The sequence below is a fragment of the Leptopilina boulardi genome, unplaced genomic scaffold (genome assembly GCF_019393585.1).
Source record: "Leptopilina boulardi isolate dan_hultmark-lab unplaced genomic scaffold, ZJU_Lbou_2.1 LbouV2_31, whole genome shotgun sequence".
Taxonomy (NCBI): Eukaryota; Metazoa; Arthropoda; class Insecta; order Hymenoptera; family Figitidae; genus Leptopilina; species Leptopilina boulardi.
Genome location: NW_026137874.1, coordinates 907,409 through 922,037, shown reverse-complemented (window position 1 = coordinate 922,037; position 14,629 = coordinate 907,409). Strand labels below are relative to the sequence as shown.

Here is a 14,629-nt window from a genome sequence, read left to right as displayed (position 1 = left end):
AGTATTAATTTAATGTTGTAACTTTCATCACTATTATCTAAGTTTCAACTTGAAATTCATATCTGGAAGAGTTATTAAGTGAAAGTGAATACACTGAATCATTTATTTTTAATATAATTCTTTTTTTGAATTCTTCATTTTATTGTTTATTGACTTTTTGAAAGCCAATAAATATAAGAATTTGTGTCAGAGATGAAAGTTATAATGAAGAAAAAAAATTCGTTATATTGTGTGTTAATGCAGTTTTTAATATATTAAAAGAGAGATGTTTATATATATATATATATATATATAATTACTTTGTCTAGACTAAACTCAAAGTAGATAACAATATATTTAATTGTCTAATTAATTTTTTATTCTTTATATAATGTTTGTATGTGAAATTACAGGTACTTTTATGGAGATATTTCACGAGAGCAGGTGAGATCGAATAAAAAAAAAGTCACCTGTCTTGTTGGCAACCTCCGCGAACGACTCTGACCGCCTCTGACCTGCTGACCGATTTTCAGCGCTGATATCCCTGAATCCACTTGTCCCTGATTGGACTTATATGACCTTCTCAAAAAAAAAATCTCTCTGACAAACTTGGCGCTGAATAAAGGATCTTTACATGATGTTGCGAATCATCATTACTATGGTATTTATAAATATATTTTTTTATATTTTAATTTTTTCTCCCCTAATTGAGAAAAAAAAAAATTTCATAATTTGCAAACAAATGTATTTTTAATTATTCTATAATTATAAAATAATCAATACTTTCCAAATATTTTTTTTTCTTTTTTACTATTTTCGTTCATAATTAAATAAATATTTTATTTGCAGAATAAATTAACGAAGAGAGAAACGGATCTAGTTTCGAAAGGCACCAATTATTATATTCCGCCGTGTCATGAACTGATCAATATTGATATATACTTTTTAAATGGGAAGTTGGTTAATGATCCTGATTATTCGTCAAGATTTTCAAGGTAAGAATTTTTTAAATATATCTTTAGAGGAAATTAAATTATTTTTTATATACTAAGAGTTTTTTTTGTCATCTCTCTTACTAGAGATATGTATCAAAAAAATATTTTGTATAATTTTTTTTAATTTTTATTATATTTTAATGAATCGCGATGTAGCCCCCCTCTCTTCGATCAGAGACTTCGTATTCATTCTCCTTCTACTGACATCGCGTGTTCGGAAACTGTCAGAAAACCGCGGCAGGCCAGAGTAGCGCGAGTGCCGGTCGTGCGCGCTAGAGAATATTTTATCCATTCGATTTTCAAGATGAAATCATTAAAATTTTTACAATTGTTCTCATAAATTTTAAATTAATGAAGTGATTATGTGACGATTTTTTTGAATTTCATTTTATTTTATTAAAAAAAAGTGATTTTTTTTTAGTGAATTATCAAAAAAAAAAAAATAAATATAATTATCAATTCTGCGTAATAGAGATTCTTCTCTGAGACTATATAAATCCAGAATCCACATATATAGACACGAGGTATATTATACACTTTCAAGGAAAACTATAAACTTGATGAAATTCTTCCTAATCGAGACGAGTTTTTCTTGATTTTTTCCTAGAATTTATTGTGTAAATTATTATTTATGTATAATAAATTTAATTATCAAAAAAAAGGTGATTTTAGATCAAAAAAATTTGTATTATCTTTTTATAATTAAAATATTGATACAAAATTTTATAATTTAATTTATTATTGTTAATTTCTTTAGGAAGAAAAAAATTATCAAAAATAGTTTTAGTAACAAAATGTTTTTTTTGGTAACAAAATTTTTTTTTAAGTCTGAGATTTAAAATGAAATTATTGGTAAAGGAAATAGTAATAAATAATAATTGACGTAAATTTTTTCAATAATTGTTTTTAAAAAAAAAATAGATTAAATTTGAAAATTATTATAGTTGATTTAGTGAGAATCTTATCTGAAAAGGTGTCAAATGTTTAAAAAGAATATATACAGTTTGTGTGGGAGTGGCAAGTCTGAAAAATTGTTGTTCTTTCAAATCTTGAAACTGAGGACACGTTTCTGGAATTTCGCCTACGAAACAGTATATTTCGTTGAAAGTAAGGTCGAATTGTTGAAGCTCTTTATTTGGTCAACTTGCGATAAATGATACCGTTTTCGGTAAAACGAGTTAGTTTTCTTAAAATATCTTCGATGTCTTTACACACAATTTTTTTTTTTTTTTAAATCCGCTGATGATTTGTTTTTAAAATCTTGATTCTTGAAAAATTTTCTTTTAAATGCGAAAAAAAATCTTCGTAAAAAAAGAGAGGAAAAATATTATCTGAAAAAAAGCTTTTTAAAGCAAACAAAGAGGCGTCAAATTTTCTATTAGCTTAAAGAATTGTCTTATAAACTCTTTGCAAAAAAAAAAGAGGAGTGATTTGTGTCACAAAAGAAATACGTCCTTGCTTTCCGCTTTATTAAACTTTTAGTGTTGGTATCTATTCTTCTTGTCAAGAGAGAAAGAGAATATTACCATAGCAACCAATTCATCCAAGCGTTGCTATTTATTCCACGTCTGATTACAGATTGTATAACATTATTCTTGTATAAATAAACATGTTTCCCGTATCAAGTTTATAAAAATACAAGAATTTTCCAATTTTTTTAAAAAATATTTTGTCATTTATTTATTACAAATAATTGAAAATAATTAATAAGCGATTTTTATTGTTTACAGTATCATTCTGCAGTTGGATTATAATAATCATTGAAGTTCACCATTATCAGATTCGAGAATTTAATTTAAGGTCTTCTTTTATTTTCTAACTCAAAAGATATAGACGAGAGATGGGTATAAACAGATTCTGTCAGAGAGATTTCCATTGAATGTTATTGTTTTGTTAAACAATTACTGTCTTCCACACCTTTGTCTTTTGTTTTCGCTAAAACAATACAATGTCCATGCTTTGGTCATTAATTTCGTTTTCTTCGCCAATCGACATTTCTTTATCTGTCATTGTTATAAACTAAAGATATTAATCAGAATATAGTTTGTTACATAAAAAATTTTTTTTTAATAAATAATTATTGAATTAGTTTTTATTAATAAATAAATTAATTCGCTTATTCTTTGATTTCTTAAGAAAAATTCCTGTGTAATTTTTTTGTCGAAAACTTTAAAATGTAAATTCTTATTCACTTTTGTATTCATGAGTCTATGGCATAAACTACTTAAAGGAATAGAAAGTTATACAATAATTTTACTCTCTAATGATAATTTTGTCTATTCAAATTTTATTTCAATGAATTCTAAACCATTTGACAAATAATACATTAAAAGATTAATTGTGATTTTTATTTGTATCTAAAGGGGAATGTACGAAAGAATTTTTCGAATTATTTTGTATAGACTGTAATGTAGCTTTTGTTATGTAACACTCGCAAGGCGATGAGAATCTTTGCTCTCTTCAGGTATATATACATCGTTATAAGGGTTCGATCATTTAGAATCATCATTTCATAATCGGCAATTCATCTTGATCTTCGTGACAAGTTTTATCTATTTATTATCCTTATTGAGGAATTTTTTTTTTCTAATATCAAAATTATAATTTTTTTTTTTTTTTTTTTTTTTGCAAAGATTATAATACGGGAATCGATTATAAATCGAGCGCGCTTGTTATTTTCATTCAAAATGGCTGCGTCCTTGAGGAGGTCACGTGGTGCCCAGCTGCACCTACTCGCGGCCACCCACGAGAATCCTACCTACGTCCCCCCTTCTTACCCCCTTTTTGTCCCCCCCCGGGTCCACCCATCCACCTACTTCAATACTATTATTCGTTTCATTGGATCCAAGCATTTAAATCTCCAACTTGTGATCTCTTCAATATTTCATTTTTCTAATTGCAAATTTATTAATTATTTTTTGAATGAATTAAGGTAATGATGAATTAGAAATAATTTTTTTTTTTGGTAAAAAAAGAGTGTTTTTTTTTCCCCTAACGGATTTTATGCGAAGGAATTTATTAGATATATATTTATAAATAAATGTTATCTCAGAAGGAGAAAATAAATTATTGAATGTAATTATTATGATTCAATAATAAAACATTGGGTGTGTGACCAATCCCTTTAGAGGAAGTAAATAAAAAAGTCTTTTTAAAATTACATTCATATATATGTGACGAATGACAATCAATGTGTATATATAATAAATTGACGTCATTTGTATGTGCAATAGAACAAGATGATTACCAAAGAAAAACATGACCTTTTAAAGAGTAATTTTAATTGCAAGGACACAATTGGCACAATTCATCGTGTCTCTTATATGTCTCGCTAAAAATTTATGCTTACATTTGAGTGGAAAAAATTATTTGCAAATTTATTTTCTGTTTATAGAATAATTATTATTGTTTATAATTTCAAAAAAAAAAATTTTAATCTCATTTTTTCTTTTTTAGGTAAAAAAAAATTGCTACGGGGCATACGGAATTGTCTAGTAAAAATTCGCATTTAGAATTTTTATTTTTCATTTAATTATAATGAAATTAGCTTTTTTTGTTGAATTTCCTTTTGATTTTTCCCGCCATGGATTATTATCATTAAACGCCTTAAAATTCAATTTTTTTTCTTATTTGTTTAATGATGTCTTTAAAAGATATATGAATACAGAATCCACACAAGATATTGTATATATTGCGCGATGGTGTAATAATTCTATATCGTTGATCACAGAATCCACACGTTCTGAATTCTAAAAAAAAAAAATTAAACATATTTCCAAGGTTTATCCTCCTGATGATCTATTTTGAAAGTCACGTTTCACTGATCTATTTACTACTCAAATTACTATTCTCTCTTTTTTTTATATCATAACAATCGTGTATTTGACCTTTACAATTTTTTTTTCAATTGCAATGTAGATATGTAATTTAAATTTCATGGGAGCTTATTACATTTATCTATAAAATATATACGTTTTTTTTTTTTTTTTTTTTTTTTTTTTTTATAGAAAAAGTGATAATTTACATTGTCATTAAATAATTAAATAATTAAATAATTAAATAATTTTAAATTGATTTTTATAATACTGACAATAAAAAAAAATAATAATAAAAAAGTAATATTTTTTATTATTAATGTATTAATAATAAAAAAATTAATTATAAAAATAATTATACCTTAGTAATAGAATAATGAAAATGAATATTTCTCCAAGAAATACAATAAACGAAATTCCCAAACCAATTCCAAGGAATATAAATGGCGAAATTGGCAATTCAAAATTATTTTCACTCAAATTTACTTTATCTTCCTGTATCATTTTAATATTTTCATTGGCTTCATAGAATTTTTCATTTAAACCACTTTCCATAAATCTTGTCATTTGACGTTCAAATTCAAAAGTAAATGGTGAATTTTCTTCAAAATCAGTCACATCAAAATCAAATAAACTAAATCCAAAACTAAAAATCTTAATTGTTTGAATATTATTTCTTTTTAAATCCATTAATAATACGTGTTTGGCAAGTTTTCGATTTACTCTACAAGCAACTGCTTTATTTTCCAAAAGTTCTCCAAGACAATCTTCCAATGTTTCACAATTACCATTTCTTTTATTCAATGAAAGAGGTGTTTTTATTCCAACAATATCCAATGCGTGTATTGAATAATTTTTAATAATTTTAAATTCCCATTTAGTTGAATAATCCATTGACAATAAAATATCCTCGTAATTTGAATCAATTTGAATTGATGTTAAAATTGATTGTAAAGCCGATGAAAGTAGTAAACAACCCAAAAGTGTAAATATCATGATAATTTTGTCCGAAAAATGTTTTACATTGAGAGAAATTGATAATCCCAATAATGCCTCCCAGAGATGCCAAAATTTCCAAATTTCACCATTAAATTTAAAGGAACGAAGAAATTTCCAAATTAAAAGAAGAATAAAGAAAATTAATGTTCCTTGATAAAATGATTTCATAAATAAATAATTTACAATTTTTTTCTTTGGTACTAAATATAAAAAATTTCCTGGTAAAAGTTGATATACTCGATTTTTTGAATATTCGGATTTATTTGAAATTCTATCGGCATAAAGATTAGAAGTTAAATGACAATTATTATATTCAGAATATTCGGATATTAAATTTGTACAGGAAACAATATCAATTTTTATAGATTTATTTTTAATACAATTGTTAATATTTGAAATTTTTTTATCTTTAAAATTCATTATTTTGGAAAATATTTGAAATTTTTTATCCCTACTATTTTGATGATATTTTGTATCTTTACATCTTCTCAATTTAAAACCATTTAAATTTTTTAATTTTTCTGGAAAAATTACACTTTTTTTTGAATAATTAATCATTGTGTAATTGTTAGTGAATTTATTGAAATGATGAATTATTAGATTTTTTTGATTTTGACCAATTAAATTGCGTGGGGAATTTTTATTCTCAACATCAAGAATTGTTAAATGAATAAAATTTCTCGACCATGCTGATCGAAGTAAATCTTCACGGCTATTATTTTTTTTATTTGTTAAAATTATCATCAAACATTTAGGAAAGGTGAATTTATTTGATATATTTTTTATAAAATTGAAAAATTTTTCTATTTTAGTTTCATTATTTTCAATGATAACTATAAAAAGTGTTTGTTTGTGAAAATATCTCGAGGCAATTGATTTAAATTCATTTGGATTATTGTCAGTGTTTATCATTCGACTTGGATTATTACTGAATGTTGCTTGTAGAATTTCGTCACTATTTTGATTTTTTTCATCGTGTATTATTATCGTTTGATACGCTTTAAATTCATTTTTTCTCAATTTTTTAATAATATTTTTAAAAGATGAAAATTCCGCACAAATTATTTGCGATGCTCCAAAAAACAAAATAATAATTTCTATTAATTTAATCATTTTAAAAAATTTATTTTAAACTTGTAACTTTTTTTTTCATCATTCTCCTGGAATGGACAGTGGAATACTAATCTTATTTTTCATTTTTATAAAGTGATTGATATAATGTAACCAATTTTTTTCACATTACCTTTTTTGCTTATTGTAACAATATTTTGATGGATTTTATTTTGTTTTAAGGAAATTACTCAATTTTTTAGGTTGTCATTGACATTTTTTTTTCTGAAAAAAAAATTTGATATAAATAATGACCTTTTCTTTTATTTTTTCGTGGTCATATACAAGGATATTTGAAAAGCACTTTTATAATTTGATTTTTTGATAAAATGGAATTAATTAATAAATTAATAGAATTGAAATACAAAATATTGTGCAAAATGTTGAATTTATTTTCAAATTTTTTTTAAATGAAAAATCAATGGAAAATTTTTTGTGTGACTGAGAACTATTAAATTCTTCATTTCACTTATTTTGCATGATAATATGTAGATCAATTGCATGTTTCTTAATTACATTTTGGATTATTAGGTCAGGCTTCAGAGAGCATAAAAGACTCGAAAGTGTAACTTATGGAAATTGCATTGTATAAATTGATTTTTAAAATAATAGCATTGTTTTTAAAATGTAATTAATAAAATATAATTATTATTTTATTAATTATTAATATTATTTTTTTTCCAAAATACAAAATTATTTTTCATTGTTTTTTTTTATTATTTATTTATATTTCAATATATTTTATAAGCTATAGTTTATTTTATGTGTATAGTTATGAAACGTATTTTTTTTCCAACTATAGATAAATTATGGGGTATCATGGAAATATATTCTGACGCGAGAAACTTTTCTTTTCTCACAGATCACGACGAAGTTGGTACGATTGAGATCGACAAGCATGATTCAATGATGGAGGTGATTTCAACACGCCGATACGAAGCAAGAACTCATCCTGGAATTCTGGTAATTTTTTTTCTTTTCTTAATCGAATCAAAATAAAATTAATTAAATTAAAATAGAAAAAAATTTTATAATAAAAAAAATAATAATAATTTCGCAAAGCAAGTGTCGTTTTATGTGTGGTATTTAACTGGCATGACGTGAATATCGTTTTGTTACGTATATTGTCATTTTCAATTTAATATGCCTCACGTAATGAGTTTGAAATGATCTTTAATGCATTGCATTTTCAATCATTGATAGCTATGTACTTACGCATATATTTATAAACCAACTGCTATTAATAAAAAATGCGGTGGAGTTCAATGCTTGAAGGATAATTCACTTGAATGAGTTTTCTAGAAGTTATCTGACGAAGAACATACTTACCTTGAATGCTTATTAGTCGTAATTTCATGCTTGTTTGCTACTTTAATATTTTCTTATTCGCATCTTTTTATTTTCAGGTCGATCCAAAGAAATCCATTGCTACTGTTAAGGAAGGTAAAATTTAACTATTTTTCTTATTTACCAAAATTTTTTTCTATATAATTTATTTATTATCCAGATAAATTAAATTTTGTTTTCTAAATCATAATAATTAAACAAAAAATTTTTTTTAATTTAAAAAAAACATTTTAACATATTTATTTTATTAAAACATTTTTTATGCTGTTGTCAGTCAAGGACAGTAATAAAATAAGAACAATTTCATTCATATTTAATAATGAGAACTCTTGAGAATCTTTCATTGAGGACATATATTCTTATTTTATTGTATATTATATATTACAGGTGTAATTATATATTCAGTTATGCAATTTACTTCCTACTTTTTTCATGTCATGTAGTTACATTGTCAGACAGTTATTTTTTGAGAAATAATCTACTCTCTTTTCACTTGAAACTATTTTCATATAAACATAAAAAATTCTCTGTGTCATAAAATAGCGGTAATTGAATTTCTAAGAGACAAAAGTTTATATCTCTCATGTAAGCATGCATTTTATTCGTTTAAGTTAATTATATTCTTTCATAATTACTTTATTTAAAGAAATTTATTCCAAATTAAATTAAATTAATAGATAATATTTATTTATATTTATTTAAATAATATTTGTTTTTGTTTTGATATAAAATTTTTTATATTTTACAAAAGTCAATTGCAAAATAATTATTGAAAAAAATATAATACAAAATTTATAATAAATAAAACAAAAAATGTTATTTTAGAAAAAAAATTTATTGCAGTAAGAAGCAATAGGTGAAGTAAATTTCTTTTTAATGGTTAACGAAAAAAAAAAAGTGGATCGGAAATGAATGTAATTAGACGTTGTTTAATAATTGGCGGACGGACATTACATGGAACACTAACTGTTTTTCTTATTATCGAACAGTGTTATGGTAAACAATACAAATGGCGTTGTTGTGAATATGGTATTATAGCGCATAGCGTTGCTTTAATACCCACGTTTACCCTATCACATTTTTGTGTAGGTGTTTATAACTCAGAGTTACAAAAATTGCATGCCTTTCGTAAAAGTGTTGGTAAACAAAGACCGCGAGTATTATTAACGAGATGGCGTCAATTTAAAATTTAAAAAAAAAATAATTTCCAAAATTTAATTTTCCGATAATAATCATAATTTTTTTTCTAAATTAATAATTGTTTTATAAAAAATAGGTTCGCAGAATGATTTTGCTCATTCATCCCTGACTTTGATTTATGTTGACAATATGCAATTTATAAAAAAAGTTCATTGTGTGTGTGTGTGTTTTTTTTAATTACATCCTGTCTTTAAATGATATTTGTTATTATAATATTGAGAATACAATTTGTATATATATATGTGAATAAAATAATGTCTCTTTTTTTGTGGCTTTCAAATTAATGTTTCTTTAATTTTTGCAGAGGAATGGGAAACACGTAAAAAGAAGGAAATTACTACAACGAGACAAATTGAGACAAGGGTGAAACGACAAGTTGTTCTCGAAGATGGTGAAGTTGTCGTTGATTCCGGACCTCTCGTTACCACCAATACAACTGAAGATGTTGAGCAACAAGAGCATACCACTAAGGAGGTATTATAATTTTTTAAAAAATTATTTCCCGTTTTTAATTATTATAATTAATATTTTTTTCTATTTTTATTAACATTTATTACAATAGACCTATTTGTTCGTTTTTTAAATAATAATAATAACAGCAGCAGCTTATTAAGTTGATTAAAATTTTTAAAATTGAGAAATAGAAATTTGAATCGCAATAATTTTTAGAAGTAATTTTTTTTTTTAGAAATTTAACAAAAAAAAAGTAAATAATATGTCAAGTGTAAATTTTCTCTGTCCTTGACCTCTGTGAAATTTCTTGTGATGCGAAGAATTTATCTTGAACATTCATCATAATGCCACGCGTGAAATCGCAGAAATGGTACAAAGCACTTTTCTCAATGAGTGAGAGCTAGATGAAAAATTTTTTTTTTGACATTCTTTAATGTCTAGGAACGTGAGGCCTCATTCAATTGAATTTTAAAAACGGAAACCAATATATTATATAAAGTGTCCCATTATCTATAGTTAATAATTATTTATCAAATTTTTTCGCTCTCTTGCCTCTCGAGTGACAGAGAGTGAAAAAAAAACAATAATTGACCTCTCGCAAAAGAGGCACTCTCTGAAGAAAGTCGTACATCTTTGATGATTGCAGAGACGGACGACCGGGGACGAACCTCAGGAGGTGGAATGGCCAACTGGAGGGAAAGGAGAAGGAATAGTTCAGAAAGAGCTTAACGAGACGGTGGTGAGAAGTCGAGAAGAAATCGAGGAACGTCTTGAGACCGAGGATCGTCAACAACTTGGCGATATTTCTGACGAGGTAATTAAAATATTAACCTTTTTTCAAATTTAGAAAAAAAATTTCTAAAAAATCTATAATAATTTTTAAATTAATTTTTTTTTTCATTATTTGGAATTTTATTCTTCATTTTAGTTTTTAATCAAAAAGTGAAAATTATTTTTCTTCTTTAAGTTAAAAATGCAAATTTCTACTCTTCACTAGAGAAAAAACACAGTTTTTTTTTAATACAATTTTTTTTTTTTTTTTTTTGGAAAATGCAGTAAATTATCGAATTGATTGACTCTAAATCTTCGATGTTCTTGGTTTTTCTTTTATATATATGGAGAGAGAGAGAGAGAGAGAGAGACAGAGAGAGGAACAAAGTGCAAGACAAAAGGTCAACGTTATTGCGGAGTCATTCTCCTGTTCTTGAATACTGTTTCAGTAGTAACAGTCTCCTTTTGTAAGACTGTTTTGAAACATTCATAATTCACTTCACGTCCATCATAATTCAAAAACCTTTTTTTTTCAAACTCAAAAGTAATGACATTTAATAATACAGCCACGAGATATTTGGAAAATTTCTTCAGGAAACATTTATTTGACATCAATTTTCTTTCAATAATCAAACATAAATATAGAAATAACATGTGAATTTAAAAAAAGAAAATGTGATATTTTTCAATAATTTTCAAAATTATACTCGGGGGAAAAATTGTTTATAATCGTTCTTCAATTATGTATTAAGAAAATATTGAATTAAATCGTAACATTGCACGTGGTACAATTCACCTGCGCGTGCCACAAAGTAAAGTGTGCACGTCCGTTTTTCCATTCCTCAAAGCGAAAGCACTCGAATCTTCTCTCTGTGCAAGCAAAGGTCGTTCCGCCTTTTTCCTCGAGGCTCACCTCTCATGTATATATATATATATATATATGTATAAGTACTATAACATTTCAACCTATGCGTTTCTGTTTTCTGTATTCGGTTTTTGTAATGAGGTCGTTACATAAATTCACACGAGAGACTTTCCTTTGAAATTGGAATAAACCCTCGCACTAATTCCTTATTTTGCATTTCAATAAAACATCGAAAAAGAGAAATGAATATAAAATTAGTTACAATTTAATGGCGAAAATATATATATATTCTAATCGAAAGTCTTTAATTGTAAGTTCACGCTTGAAAAGTTTGATAATAGTTATTGAATGAAACTATTTCATTGACAATTGCTATATCAGATTAATTTATTATCAATTAGTTAATTTTGTGATATGAAAAAAAAATTTTCATACTAATTAATTACTAAATAATTTATTATTAATTGATATGAAAGAATTTTAATTATTATTCATAATAATAATTCCAAATCTGTTAATTTTAAACATAAAAATTATTATTATTTTCTATTCGCTGTGAAATCTTGAGCATTTCTTTGCAATTATCCTTGTTTATTGTTTTGAGTTTTATTCGAAATTCTAATTATCGTGGGAATATCGCATTATGTCAAAAAAAAAAGAATTTCTCTTCTAGAGTAAATATCCTCGATTTTATCTGATGTTAAATGGATTATATTCTTTTTAATTGTTTTTTTCCCTTCTCTTTATTATTTTATATTCTTAGATTAATGAAAGGTTAATTTTTTTTTTATTAAATTATAATGTATAATACATAAATTTATACAAGTGGTCCCTCTTTTATGCTCTCAACATGTAGTAATAAGACAGATACGATCCTAGATCAATGATAACGCAACATACATCACTATAGAAATGATGATGCATGTTCTGGTAAATTTCTAAAATATCCCACTTTACAAGTGAAGCTTGAATAATTTTCTATTTTCGCCATATCAGCGTGGCTTCTGCATTCTTCATGTGCCGATCACTGTAAATCCGGAGGCTGAAAATCTCGTGGCGATTTGAATATCTCGATCTGTGTGTTCAGAAAAGAGCGAATAGTTATTCCCTCTATCTCTATGAGAACGAGAAGCATATATATATATTCGCTCGAGACTCACATTATATGTATATAGTTAACTTTGCATTCTTGAGTGACTGAGAGATGCTTGGAGGAGAGAAATAATCTATAAGAGAGAAATAAAAAGAGTGTAAGAGATCGATAGAAATGCCTGAAAGAGTAAAGATCTAGATAAAGTTGTAAGATCTTTTTTTTGTCCAGAAATAATTCAATTATAAGTAGTTATTATTATTATCAATGAACAAATTTTTATATCACCATTTAATATTATTATTTTTATTATTAATCTATTAATTTCTGTTTAGAAAAATTATTTACAAAAAAATACCATTGAGGAGAATTTTGTAAAGATATGAAGAATTGATCTAAATAGATGCTTAGAGACATATATACATATATACAGAATGATATAGTAAGAGGAGAGAACTATGCTGAAGTCTGCTTCAAGGGAGGTTGCTTGTACTATGAGAGAACAAGAATGAGAGGAGTGAGAGGTAGAGCGGATAGGAGTATATAGAGAGGCAGAATAGAAATACTTGTGTGCGCGAGAAGTGGATCCATTGCGAAAGAAGGGAACAGGTATCTTACATATGCCTATCCAACATTGCGGCGGGAATGAGAAGTTGAATATCGCGCAAGAAGCGCATGCAGAGAGAAAGAGAAAGGATCTAAAACTTAAGGATTACCTGGTGGGGCACCAGTCTTCTCTGATAATCTCTCTCCGATTCTGCTCTCCCTTCACCCAATGGCGATGAAGCCACAGTCTCCGGAATTGACTCGTGCGATTCATCCGTTTTAGCGAAAATCCTACCTGGATCTTCTTCTTTTTTTTTTCTTCTTCTTCTTCTTCTTCTTCTTCGATGAGAAAGAGAGAATTCATCTCACTTTATTGACTTCCTTATTCTTATCCGCAAAATAATGAAATAGCTTCAAGGAAATTTATATATGTGTATCTTTGGATTATTTTCTTGTGTTCGCCTCATCCACAAGGATTCTGATAAATTCGATAAAAATCCACCGGCTTCCTCTTGGTGATTTGTTCTCCATTTTCTCATATTTGCAAATGAAATTTTTTTTTTTATTATAAATTCTTGAATGAATATTTTTTTTAGTATTTTTAATTGTAATGTTTTCGAATTGAAATTTTTGATTTTGAAAAAGGGAAATTTTTTTTGTTCTATTTGAAATGTTGTTATTTTTATATGAATTGTTGTCGCTCTGATAATTGGAAATTTATCCTTTTGAAAAATGGAACCTCTATTATTAGAAGATAGTAAAAGAATAATATAGATACTGACATTGAGAAAATTAGACTCATTTGAAATTAACTTAAATTGGAAACAAAAGTAACCAATTGTCTTTTGTTTTAAAGTTGATTATACCCAGGTGAGTGAAAACTTTAAGTCTTTGAAGCAAATTTAAAAGGGAAATTGTTGCAATATGAATCGGTCTGTTTCCACTGAAACCAATTTATTTACTTTTTTTATAGTACACGAATTTATCCTTGCAAAAATTACTAGATAAATTATACTCTTACGTATAATATCCAGTTTAAAAAAAAAACAATCTTTTTCTCAAAGATGGAAAAAACTATTTGAATTTACATGGAAAAAAATTTAAATTTTTTTTTAAAAAAACTTGAAATAGATTAGATAAGAATTTAAAAGAAAAAAAAAATTGTATTTATTTTTCAGGCTTACCTGCAGGCAATTCGGAGCAATAAGGGCGATCTGAGAATTGCTCTGGCGGAATCCTCGAAGCAGCTTGCTCCACAAACTGGACCTCGAGTTGTGCACCACACGACGAGGTCGAACAAGGTCGTCGACACTGAGACAACGCTCGAGAGAAGTGAACTCAAAGCAAACGGACAGATCGTCACCGAAAAGAAGAAAACCATCGAACACGAAGAGGTAATTTTTCATTTATTATAAAAATTATAAAACAATAATTTTTTGCACCCAAAATTTGAATTTTG

The 14,629-nt window shown here is 26.3% G+C and overlaps 2 protein-coding genes across 7 annotated transcripts in view; one reads left to right on the top strand and one right to left on the bottom strand.

Annotated features, from left to right (window-relative positions):
• LOC127283290 (GATA zinc finger domain-containing protein 14) overlaps positions 1-14,629 on the top strand; it is a 40,014-nt gene that overhangs the window by 20,411 nt on the left and 4,974 nt on the right. For 3 of the 5 annotated variants that reach the window (XM_051308042.1, XM_051308040.1, XM_051308041.1), the window contains 7 exons: positions 393-640; positions 829-974; positions 7,701-7,861; positions 8,305-8,341; positions 9,750-9,919; positions 10,545-10,712; positions 14,349-14,564. In XM_051308042.1, coding sequence (XP_051163999.1) covers positions 929-974; positions 7,701-7,861; positions 8,305-8,341; positions 9,750-9,919; positions 10,545-10,712; positions 14,349-14,564 — 798 coding nt within the window. In that variant the 5' untranslated portion in view covers positions 393-640; positions 829-928. Of the gene's footprint in view, positions 1-392; positions 641-828; positions 975-1,212; positions 1,499-7,700; positions 7,862-8,304; positions 8,342-9,749; positions 9,920-10,544; positions 10,713-14,348; positions 14,565-14,629 lie in introns of those variants that run through there. The other 2 variants (XM_051308043.1, XM_051308044.1) reach the window with 2 other exon arrangements.
• On the bottom strand, positions 12,305-14,485 carry LOC127283294 (uncharacterized). Of its 2 annotated transcripts, XM_051308051.1 has the most exons (4): positions 14,355-14,485; positions 13,341-13,704; positions 12,695-12,760; positions 12,305-12,609 (listed from the first exon to the last, which is right to left on the bottom strand). In XM_051308051.1, the coding sequence occupies exons 2-4, from the start codon at positions 13,532-13,534 to the stop codon at positions 12,513-12,515; spliced, it is 357 nt and encodes a 118-aa protein (XP_051164008.1). In that variant the 5' UTR covers positions 13,535-13,704; positions 14,355-14,485; the 3' UTR covers positions 12,305-12,512. The 2 variants fall into 2 exon arrangements, with proteins under 2 accessions (XP_051164008.1, XP_051164009.1); XM_051308052.1 differs by lacking the exon at positions 12,695-12,760.

Excerpts from the sequence above, each read along its gene's own strand:
- LOC127283294 (XM_051308051.1), bottom strand. The coding sequence starts at position 13,534 with ATGAATTCTCTCTTTCTCATCGAAGAAGAAGAAGAAGAAGAAGAAGAA. Across the intron at positions 12,761-13,340 it reads GAAGACTGGTGCCCCACCAG|ATTATTTCTCTCCTCCAAGC; the intron begins GTAATCCTTAAG and ends TCTCTCTTATAG. Across the intron at positions 12,610-12,694 it reads GTTAACTATATACATATAAT|ATCGAGATATTCAAATCGCC; the intron begins GTGAGTCTCGAG and ends CTGAACACACAG.